The 12,110-nt window shown below is 39.1% G+C and overlaps 1 protein-coding gene across 5 annotated transcripts in view; it reads left to right on the top strand.

Annotated features, from left to right (window-relative positions):
• The window catches only part of MICAL3 (microtubule associated monooxygenase, calponin and LIM domain containing 3), a 108,497-nt gene that overhangs the window by 37,053 nt on the left and 59,334 nt on the right, over positions 1 to 12,110 (top strand). For all 5 annotated transcript variants that reach the window (XM_013127828.3, XM_005144358.3, XM_013127830.3 and 2 more), the window contains 2 exons: positions 1,504 to 1,592; positions 2,765 to 2,852. In XM_013127828.3, the coding sequence (XP_012983282.2) occupies positions 1,504 to 1,592; positions 2,765 to 2,852 (177 nt within the window). The remainder of the gene's footprint in view (positions 1 to 1,503; positions 1,593 to 2,764; positions 2,853 to 12,110) is intronic.

Genomic DNA, 12,110 nt, shown 5'->3' with positions numbered 1-12,110 from the left:
AAAGGGCCCAGTAACTATTTTGAAATCAGCATATAAAAGTAACATCTTCATCCATAATCAAAGTTGGAAAAAAGCATATTTTGAGGAATGCTGTTATTTTGAGCATGCACAGGGAACTGAGTATCTTACTGTATGTTTACCAATAGCCGACTGAGCTCCTCTGTCAGCTGTATAGGCTGAAACATTTTTTGCCACCAGGTTTAGTGATTCCTTCTGCAAGCAAGCTTACGTATGCAGTTACAGCCAAATACTTCTCAGTGAGGCAAACACAAAGCTCAGAGTTTCAGCACACTGATAGCATTGGTTCTGAAATGATATTAAATGCCTAACACTTGCTTATGGATATGAAGCAGATATAGCCAAACAAAAATATGTAGTTTCCTAGCTAATTTAATTACAGTGAAAATTTAGCTTGTGTTTCATTCCAGATTTTCTTTGAGAGAAAAAAAAACCCAAAGCAGTACATGCATTGTTGCTATTCATCTGGCTGTTTTGACTGATAAGCATTCTGCAATGTTCTGTAGTCAGTGTCTGGTTTTAGGCTTCAAAGTCTGATGTTTTTATGTAAGCGCTTTTCTGTTGTAGTTCTTTATAGACGAATTGAAAGTGCAGCTTTTTTAAAGAGTAAATTTTAAGAAATGTTTATTTAAGCAGAGACTATCAAAAGATAGCATTTGTCACTTTTCCATCATAAAGCAAAGCATTGTGCAAATACTGTCCCTGTGAAACTAGGGAAAGAGGCAAAGATCAGAATATAGGTTTGAAATGCATTAGCACTGTTGTATGAATAGAATAGCAGTAGACGATGCTGCTATGGACTGCATGTACCAAGCAGGATACACTGACAGTGGTACACTGAAAGATACTTATGTGCCATCAATTTGCTTCTATTATTATTATTTGTATTATGTTATTACTATATGTTTGTATTATGGTATTACTTCCTGACAGTGTTCAAATACCAGTGAAAACCCATCTAGACTTGTGGGCAGTTACTAAACCAGTAGTATCACAAAATGTCTTAATCGTGGAAATGAATCACTGGTCAATTGTACTTTCCATAAGTAGCCACTGTGCATTTTTAGAGATGGTGCTTTGGGAGTTAACACTGTGTTCTCCCACTTTCCTCTGCTGGTTGTATTCATTCTTGCTTTTTCCAAAAGTGCTTCTGCCAGCTTTTCATGTGATGATTTCTTTGTTCTTCACACACTGCTGCATTGTTAGCATGTGATACCACACAAGCTTCACAGCTTTGCTTTGGTGTTTCATAGGATTTTAAGCTAAATGGCTGTCAGACACCCAATGGAAAGGAGGCTAGTTAGGAGGGGGAGAGAGGAGGGCTGGAGTTAAAACTTCAGATAGCATTTGCCTCTGTGTATAGTGAAGAAACTAGGGGGAGCAACAGCAATGGCAACAGAAAATAAGCTGCAGTAAGATGGACATTTATATGGTGCTGAACTACTGTGTTCTCATTGTTGACCATCATTTGTGTTCTATCTGCAGGTAAGTTCTACTGTAAGCCTCACTACTGTTACCGACTCTCTGGTTATGCTCAACGGAAGAGGCCAGCAGTGGGTCCTCTGTCAGGAAAGGTAACCAATTTTCATCCAGTAGTTCATATTAATAGGTTTTGATTTGTAACATTAAAAAAAGCATATATGCTGGAGAGTTTTGTTGTTGTTTGTTTTTCAGGGATTAGAAAAATTCAGAGTGCATTGAATTGCCTTTTTTATGTCGTGAGAGCTTGTGGTTCTATATATTTTGTTTAAAAGCAGTTCCTTTAATTACCACTTCTTTTCATGGTTTTTATTATAAAATAGTGTACTGTCCAGAACAGGATTTTGATTTTTTTTGTAAGCTGAAATACTTAATCTATACAGGGTCTTAATAATTTTACCTGTTTTGGTTTTGCCTTGTGTCTCCATGTTTTTTTCCTAAGAGGAAACAAATTATTTGCATTTCCTTTGAAACATGAAGTTCTACTCCAGTTGCATGCTCTATGAATGCAACCTCCCTTCATTTCTGAACATTTTTGCTGTGTTAAAGGGAATCTGCATGAAAAGAAAGGATATCCCTTTTCTTGTATTATCATAATGGAAGCATTTGTGCCTACATATTGGATCAAGAGATACTGTGTAATACAGAAAAGTCTCTCAGATTTTGTCATTACAACCTAAGGCACTTTAATTTGTCTCCTCCAATCCTTTTTCAGTTTTTTTTTTGCTGAAACAAAAACACTGAAATACTCTGAGCAAACTACATGCTAGTCTTAAGTTCTGGTTAGCTCACATGCCACAAACAGCCCTTCCATCTTAAATTATATTTTCCTTTGTGGTAGTGGTGGTGCTTGTCTTTCTGCCTCTTTCTCAGGTTTTTATTAATACAAACTGAAGCTGTACTCCTTTTTGGAAGGATAAGGGATCCATCCCAATATTTGTGCCCTATTTACAGCCAAAAACAAAGACTGAAAATGGTACTTGTTTTATTTCCCAGATGAGCAGACTTCAGGAATCTTATTGCTTTGACTTTCTTTGATATCCAGCTTGTTTTTCAGAGCTTTAGTAAAGCTATACATTGAGAAGGCATACACTTGTTTCAGGCCTTGCCTCCATATGTGATGATTAAGGGGTATCTTAATTGTGAGAGAGATGTCTTCCTAGTTCAACATGTTCAGCACATATAGCCTCACATGCAAGGAAAAAAGGTGTATTTCTGAGGCATTTTCAGTTTGAGTATGGATTGAATTTCCCACACATTCTTACAGGACACCAAAGGACCTCTGCAGGACGCCATGGCAAGTGATGGAAGTGGACGGGCAAACACCATCTCCGCCACAGCAGAGAGGGCCCCAGGTAGCTCCGCTTCCTTCTTTAGCAGGGTGGTGCAGTACTCTCTCGGCCTCTTTGACAGAGTTAGGGTGGCAAGCCAGCACCTGCAAAGCACGGTTTCCTCGGTTGGGCACCAGGTAGCCCAGAACCCTTTGGACTCCTTTTTCATGTGTCAGCTGGTGGCTTTTGGGGTTCCCTTTCTCTATGTCCAGTCAGAAGTCCTTGTGCAGATCCTAGGGGAATTCTGTGGGCAGCCTGCTGACCAGTAAGAATTAATGTGACACAACTTTATGAGCTGTATAACTTGTGTGATTTTTTTTTGGGGGGGTGCTGTGTGAATTTTGTGCATTACATCAAAGTTTTAATATATTATTTTGCACTGTGGCTTTGGGGCATAGATGTTCTCAGTCCTTTCAAGGGCACGCTCTGAAAGAATTCCAGGAAAACACAGATGCTCAGTTGAGGGTCTTCTCGGAGTGGGTCCAGATAAAGAGCCGTGTAATGTATGCAGCTCAGTATTATTGAAGTTAAAAGTTCTGATGCACTGGAATAGCTCACAAACTGGAATTCTGTGTTTGCCTGAATTCTCATTGTGGTTTCTCATTCTCGCAATCTTCTCTCCATTAATCTGGTACTTGAATGGGAAAGATCCCATTACCTCTGGATTGTCTCCCTTGGAATTCTGGGTGTCTGACAGCTAATGGAATTGGATTCCTTAAACCATTTCGTGGTGCTGGCAGGTTGTGGTGCTCTTCCCTCACTGCAATAATCTGTGCTGCTGCTGGTCATAGCTTTGGGAATGGGGTGATGAACGTGTGTGTCTTACTGTGAAGTAGTTTTGCCTTTTAACTCAAAACTCTAATTCTTTCTAACATGGGAGAAGTGTCTGTGCTACAAATGCTCGTTTGCCCAGCCCCTGAGTGCTCATTAGTGATGTCAGGAAAAGGAAGAGATTTGATTTCTAGTATTTGTTCCAGAACACTATGGATAAACTAGATCAGCTGCTTTTAGAGAACATACTTAGAGCAACACTCTGAGTATAGAATGTTTTTGCAGTACCAGTTGGGAAAAGACCTTAACAACATACAGGCAAATAAAAATCACGCTTTTGTTTGGCTGTATGTATTATTCTTACACGTGTTTCTAGGATTGCAACTGAATGCAATCTGACAAATTCTTAGTGTGCACAGCTGATTCTTAAGGTGTAGTTAACCTTGATGGCTTCCTCTCTTGTTTGTGTGGAATTCCCATATGACAAAATGGAGGAAAAAGAAAAGGTATGGAAGAATTAATATTTGCAAAATGCTGTGGACAGATGGATTAACAGCATTTTTTTTCCTACTAGAAAAAAGTCTACTGGATAGACTTAAAATTGCTTTCTCTAAAAGTGAAGATATATATATATGTATGTATGTATATATATATATATATATACTATTTTTTTTTTTTTTGGCCGAAGCATATTCCTTAAGATGAATGGAAAAATATGTCTTGGAGCACAGGGTGTCTGCTGTGAGAATAAGGTGGCTTATGGAGTGAAACTGTTGGTGATGAGAAGTAGAAGGAGAGCTTAGCTATATATGTCAACTAGTTTATCAAAGGAACTGCTGGCAGGAATCCCTCTGATTTAGTCCTTCCAACTGATTTATAAATGAGCATTCAGTAAATAGCATCTAAGTGATCACAAAGTACAGCAAACAATAGGTCGTGGTTTGCTTTGAACCTCTATAAATAAGATGTTCCCATCTCTCCTTATGTAGCTGTGGCACAGTCTTATATCAGAACTGTAGTACTTGCAGAGGAGTAAAATAGAACAGGCACCATTTTAGCAGGTGGCAAAATTTGATATCTAGGGCTCCTCATGTTTGCTTTCTGCTTTTCTAAAGCAGTGTATAGCTAGCATAATTTTTAAAGCTTTTGAACCTTTTAAAGCTTTGTCTTTTGCAGTGCCTAAAGTACATTAGAACATACTTAGCTTTGCTGGGTCAAGCTAGATCATCTTTAAGGCAATGTATTGTGGTGCATTCTCATATGTGCATGACAGAAGTATATTAGGTGCTGTAGCATGATGTAGAATCCGCAGTGCCTCTTCTGTTCTCTCCCTTTCTGCTAGAAAAATGCCATTAGTGACTGAGATATTGTTTTCTTTGTGAAATAAGTTCCAAATGTATATATTAAAACTACTGGCTTAAGAATGGTTAAGAAGTGGGAGTGTAAAAGCGGTATACTTCAAAAGCAAGCCACTGTGACATTAAAGGCAGGTCATTTTTCTGTTAGGGTAATAGGTGTGTCCTGTAGGTACCTACCTTTAACTCCTGTTCTTGGTGGGTAGGTAGGTCAGGAATACCATGATGTGTTTACAGTTATATATGGTTTAGAAGAAACCCCAAAAGCGTAAACACAGCCTTTTGAATTACCAAGCTTGCAAATACAATGGAAGAATAGGATGTTATTCCTGAATAATCAGGAATCTGTAACGTTTCATCTCAGTATAACTGACTTTGAACTATCTGTGTACATGCTTTCTTGCAATTTATTAAATTGTCTGTTTAAGAGACTATAAATATCCTGTTTTCACTGTAGAGTAGACAAATACCTAGAGTAAAAACTTGTCTGAAATGGAGACAGAGCTGTTTCTGAGACTACTTCACCCATCTGGTAGACTCACCTAATACAGGTCATACATCTGAAAATGTCTGACCTCCTTTAAGGCAAATGCCACCAGATGAAATTTGGCAATACTAATTTCAGATCCTGAGGTTTGAGCCAGCCCTCAGGAGTGAGGTAGAACTTGAGTGTAAGTTGCCCCTATAATGATTATGTAAAAGCCAAGTTTAATGTGCACAGGTTTGATATTTGATGGAGATGTAAGCTAGCATAAAAGGCAAAAGGAAGTTGTAAAGCAGAAATCAATTAAGGAAGACAAAAAAGCCCAGGTGCTCTGAGTTAGCAAAGTGTTTGTTCAGTGAGCTTTATGGTGACTCACACAAGGCCTGCTTTTTAGTTGTCATGGAATCCCAAATGAATGTAAATTGCATGGGTTCTTCCCCTAGACTCACTGCCTGCCTCCTTTGCTATGCTACCAAATCTGACCTTGTCTTTTTTAGCCACCTTAATGCTTAAAATATATTCAACCACAAAATAACATTCAGTGGGTCTGGTCAGTTGAGGTAAGACTGGTCACAACAAGCACTTTCTTGTGAAGTGTTACTAACCTGATTGGCATGTATTAACTTTGCTAAAGATGTCAGTGCCTCACTGGGTGGCTGCAGTCTTAGCTGGCATTTTGTCTGTCCCTGGTATTGTAATGACTATAGTTGCAGGGCACAATCTGTGATGAGGTGGTTGAGTGGGGTTTATCAGTCAACTAGAATTACCCTTGCAAAGGTTTTGCCTCGTTTGCCAGAGAGCCTGCCTGGCATCTTATGTGCTGATTACAAGGAATGTTCCCAGGAGGGTATGGTCAAACTGGCTCTTGCAATATAGATGAGCCCTTCAGTTTAGGAAATGGCAACAAGCTTTTGTGTGATGGATGCCAGTCTCTCTGGGGAGGGGAGTTTGGGGAAAGCGGTTACTGTGCTCTTGGTCTTGCTGAACTGTGGCATGTGTGTTGTAGATCCTGTAACCTTTCTCTGTACTCTGTCTGCCTGTTTTCTCTATCTCCTGCATTTGCTTTTGTGCCAAAATTTCTGCTGTTGCCAAGAGAAAAAAACACCCCAAACTTTGCTTTTCAACTGTCTCTCCTTTTGATAATCTGTAATCTGCTATGTCTTGGATTTATTTTATTTTTTAATATTATTTACAGTACTTGATATGGTTTTAATGTGCTTTTAATGCAAATGCTGTTTTTCTGTTTGTTCTAAAGGTCTGTAAAAATATTTCTGAACTTTACACTCTTTCTTCACAGATGGGCTTGGAACAGTCTTTGCCCCTATCAGCTTTATGATATGCTCTTTGGGGTCACTTTAGCTGATGATGCTTTGTTGTAAGAAGTTTCTCCTTTCAGGCTTGTGTTCTCACAACACCACTTTTCTGTCCCCATCAGCAATAGGGACTTCATAAAGGCAAGACCTGCTAGGGAAACTCATACTTAAGAACGTAAAGCAATAAAAGGCAAGTCATGAGATCTTTGCAGCAGTAACTTGACTTGTGAAAGATTTCAGAAGCCAAATACAAGCCACAGTATGCAAAACTGAAAAATGTAATACAAAATAGAGGCACTAGGTCTCCTGCTTCAAAATCACAAAAATATATAGTGTGTATCATAGGTATATAATACAAAAAGTTAATCTTCCTATAGATGTGCCTTAAGTGTTTTCAGGGAGCAATGTTTGAATCAAAGCCCTTCACAGTATGCTCTTCAACAGGTAAACTTGAATATAGCAAGCAAGGCTGGACTTTATAGGAGGAAGCTCTTTTGCTGATTTGGAGAGCTATGAAAGGGTGACTGCTTTCTCTAAATAGCATGCCCTTTAAAGTAAATTATCTGAGCCACATCGTAACTGTCTGTGGAATTATAATGAATCTAATGAATGCATCCAACAATATTTGCACACAACTCCACTTCTGTGCCTAATGAAGTATGAATACATTTTATATCTACTTCTGCATAGAAATAAGCTTCATGGTCAGAAACATTGCCTCTTTATGTTTCTGCATGCACTGAACATGCCTTACATATGAAAGCGATTCAGCTCAAAGCAATACTGTTTGCTTTTGCAAGCAAACATATCTTCATGAAATCCTCCACTTGGTCACTTCATTATTACTCACATTTGGGCTTTGTTCTTGTTTTCATTTAGTCCCTTTTAAATATTTAATTATGCATGATAGCAGCAAACTAATTCTGTGATGTTGTGTTCTGTTTGTGGTTCCTTCATTTTAAACCACTGAACTGCATTTACAAACACATCCATACTTCCCCATGCCTTCCACCCCTGAAAAGGAAGTAGTACATCCGTATTTGAGGATGCATCACCAAATTGGCAGGAAATGTGATTCCTCTACTACTGTGCCTTGAATATTCTGCTTGGAGGAGCCATGGTGGTGTGTTTTGCAGGACATGGCACATGTTATTGAACCCTTTTATGGGGTTTCCTACAACTCCAGAGAGATCTGATGCAAGATTTATTTCTCTCTGTTGGAACATTTAAGCTATAAACTTTAGAACCAGATCCTGTATTTTTGGAAGCTGAAGAGAGTGTGTGGGTTGCCCGATTAGGACCGAGGTTCAGTGTCCAGTGAATCATCCCTCATAGAAGCCAGGAATCTCTGTTAGGAGAAGTGCGTGACTGTTCCCAGTCCATCGTGTTCCTTCTCAGTGTTCTTATCAGGATTTGGGTGGCTTTGGTGTAAGAGGAGAATGCTGAAGGACCAGCAATTTGAAGCCCAGAAAATTTGGAAAGGCAAAGGCATGATGGAAAGGTTATTTGTCCTAAAGAGTGGAGATACAGCTGACCTGATTGTTTTGCTGAAAAATCCCAAGGAATGTACTGGGGACCAAGGAAGGATATACCAAATAGCGATGTGCTGAGTTTGTGCTCATGGCTAGATCCTGCTAAGAACACTTTTTCTTGGGAGTAACTGGGCTCCCAGTTCCACCTTTCTCTCTAGCTCTTGGACCTGTAGACTTGTGCCACTGGAATGTTTGTTTATTGTTTGTATATGTATATTCTGAAGGGTGATATGAATTTTTCTGGGCACTTTAAGAGCTTCATTGATTGGTTTTGTGTCTTAGAAAAATAGTATCAGGTTTGTGTGAAGGAGTTGGATTTTATTATTATTATTATTATTTGCAGAATTAAAATGTTTGGGTGTTTTGGGGTTTGGCTTGTTTTTTGAAAAGCAGAATCTGAGAAATGACCGTTTTGAGCTTTGCTTCCCTCAGAGAGAAGGAGGGAGTGTGCATAAAATATGCTTGGTGACAGATAATGTTCAAGTGAGTTGATTAGTGCTCAGAAAGGCTTCATGTCTCCATTGTACAGCCTCGTTGAAGATTTTGATTTGTGCAGTTGTTTTTAACCTGTTTTTCTTTTGGGTGTGTGTCTCTTTTGAATTATGTAACACGTGGTTTTCCTGTTGCTATGAAATCAAGACATCATTTGTTTAACTGTGTGAAAATATTCAAGGGAATAAATTCCAAACAAACTTCAGGTTTCTGAGTTTTTCTTTGTCCTCTCCCTTCTCCCTCCACTGATTCCAGGTGAGGGATGCTGCGGGGGATACAGAGTTGGGGGAGAGTGGAATGAATAGATCTAGCAAGCTCAAATGCAAAAGACACTTTGGGAAGCTCATGGCATGTGCCATCTGTCACTGCAAAGCACTACTTTCCAGGCTGCATCTGTATTGTTTATTTTATGTTTATTTTGCTGTTATGTTGTGGTTTGCATGCAGTACAAGGTGTACACTGCACAGGCAATATGATGTACGGCTGTAGAAAACCTACTAAGGACTCCCAAACTAAATATTCTACTACTTTGATGAAGCTGGTTTGAATAGATGCACTATTAGTGTTGTGGCTTCACTGATTTTGGTTGACTTGGGAGGTGTTTTTGTGTACCTTGCCACGGGCCAGAGGTCTTTGTTGCACTGTCTAAGAAGGGCAGCGATACGTGTGTGTGAGGGGAGAAGAGGAGCATGGGTGACTGCATGTCAGCGCTCAGGAACAGGGAGGCATAGCCTTTGCGCCTGGTGTGACAGGTAAGCGTTTTGTCAGGGTTTAGTTTCTCTTGTTGGTATAGCAGCAGTTGTGGTGATGGGATGTTTCAGTGTGATGGAAAGGCAGCAAATGAGTATGCATGGAGCCATGTAGCAATGCTGCTGTGTCTTGTGCTCTAACTGAACAGTTGTCTTCTCTCAGAAGAATGGCACATGAGGAGATGACCTCCATTCTTCAAGACCATTAAGAGAATATTTTGTAATGTTCTCACATGACAGACAGGTAGAGCTGGATTGTGGTTTTGAGCTTCATTTTCCTGTTCTCAAAGATCTATTGGATTAGTCCACATTAGGGGCTTGTCCTGTGTGTTTTCTTGCATGATTTCATATTCTTCCTACTCAACTGTTAGCAAGTAAAAGCTTGTAATAGCAGGTGACTTTTTATATTGTAATTGTGAATGGTGTTTGTGCAGAGCAGTTACATTTAAAATGTAGCTCACAGAGATGCAACCACAAGCCAATTCTATTATACATGAGAATTCCTTCTTTGGAAGAAAGTAATCAATTTATGCCTTTGAAATTGCCTTTTAGTTTTCTTTACTTTGATCAGTAGTTTGGGGTTTGAGGCTAAAATGGGCCTTCAATTCTGAGAAGGGGCCGTCAGTTTGCAGTGTAAAACTTCATGTGCTGGTGTATGAACTAAAGCATCATTTTGATGCACTGCTAGAACAGCCTCCACTGTTCTGTATCAGGAAAGCTGTTAACTTTGCAGCTACATATATACTCTTCAGAAATCAAATGTTTGCTTCATGAATTAAAAAAAGAGAGGTGCAATTCCTGAGCTCATCCTTATCCAGAGGTAAAAACAGACTTCTGTGTTGTACCGGTATAGGAGATACTGTTTTCAGTGTCTTGGAGACACCAAATATTTGTGTGATGGGAAAGCTCCCAAGCACTCTCATGTCATCCTCTTTGAAGTCTACACAGACTTTCTGCTTCTGTGCCTGTGGTTGTTTTCCAGTCTCATGGCTTCTGGTGTTCTCTTACCGATGCCTACAGAAAGAGTTGAGCTCTATATCCTGCCCCACTGGATGGAATAAGTGAGCTGCCAGGGAATTCCTTCCATGGCCCTGACACTCAAAAGTCACTTTTTGGTAAAAGCATCCTATTTTTGTTTGTGAAACAAAACTGAACCTTTTTCAAGCATTCTTTAAAACATTGAAGTACTGAGCTATTCACAAATGCTCAGAAGTCTGTGGGAGTGTGAATGTTTTATTTCCTTCAAAAAACAGATGACTTCCCCTGAAATCACAGAATTAGCTTTTACAGCAGTTTGGAAACTTCATTCTCAGTTTTGTGCTTTTTGGAGTACTAAGATGTTTTCCACCTTTTGCTTCATCAGACATTTTTTAGAAGCATTTGTTTCCAAGCATAGACCATCTCCTTTGCAGCACACATTGCTAGGGTAGTGTGAAAAGCCTCCTGTGTACACATTGGTTTACATTTTAGATATATTACATGTCTTCACCTGGTACTGTAGAAAGCAGAGCAACTGTTCAATACACATCTTTTTTTCCCAGTGTTCTGTAACAGTAAAGAGAAAGTGTAAGGTATAACAAAACAAATGACTTAATTTTTATTCACTTCTACACCCATTAGAACAAGCCAGTAACAGTACCACCTGCTCGTGATCAGCAGCATAATGTATTAAGGCATGTAGTAGGTAATGTATCTAAAATACAAAGAGAAACATGGAGAGAAAAACAACCAAACAAAAAAAACACATAGAAAAACCTAAAAGAAACAAACACCACCACCCCTCCCACCCCCACCCCAGACAACTAGAAATAATCTGAAGAGAAGGAATAGGTACCCCATTGAACCTATTCTCCTGCTTCTTTGAAGTGCATTTATGGAGGAAGGTGGAGTAGCAGTTGCTGAGCTGGTCCTGGTGATGCAGTTTAACTTGGGCTTTCCAAACAAAACTGAGCAGATGTTCTTTAAGGATGAGATGGCACTTCTATGCTCTGTTTAGCTGCTTACATCTTCTCTCAAAAATGTATGTTTAGTCTGACATTTCTTGTGTTTGCTGTCATCTCAGAAGGCTGTGTTTTCTTTTTTAGGAAAATTTCTAAACTGTCCTTTCTGCTGTTACAGAAGTTTATCTGATGGCCTGCGGGTAGAAGTGTTTAAATATAGGACTTTTTTCCCAAGAGATGTTTCAGATTCTTTCAGACTTGGGTAACCCAATAATTTAAAAGATCAGAACCGATGTGTAAGTTATCTTTAATGAGTACTGTGACTTTTGGTAGCTTTCTTTCCAGAACTAGGGCAGATTTTGAGTATACCTGTGTATATACCTATATACAAGAGTTTTCTTAGCTTCAGATGTGAAGCTCTGAATTGCTTGGAATATTCACTTGCTTTAAAAGTTATACAAGAGTATATGGAATAAATGTAGGTAATGGAAAAATATGCCACAGAATGAGGGAGCAGATGATTATGCTTTTTTGAGTATTTACGTTAGGACAAGTATTCCCCACTATATTTTCCCGTAACTGCCAGCCTCAGATTTCTGCCTGTTCCATTTGCAGCACTTTATAATCTCAATACAAATGATAGAAA

This window comes from Melopsittacus undulatus, chromosome 5, assembly GCF_012275295.1.
Source record: "Melopsittacus undulatus isolate bMelUnd1 chromosome 5, bMelUnd1.mat.Z, whole genome shotgun sequence".
Lineage (NCBI taxonomy): Eukaryota > Metazoa > Chordata > Aves > Psittaciformes > Psittaculidae > Melopsittacus > Melopsittacus undulatus.
This window is presented reverse-complemented; position numbering and strand designations above follow the sequence as displayed.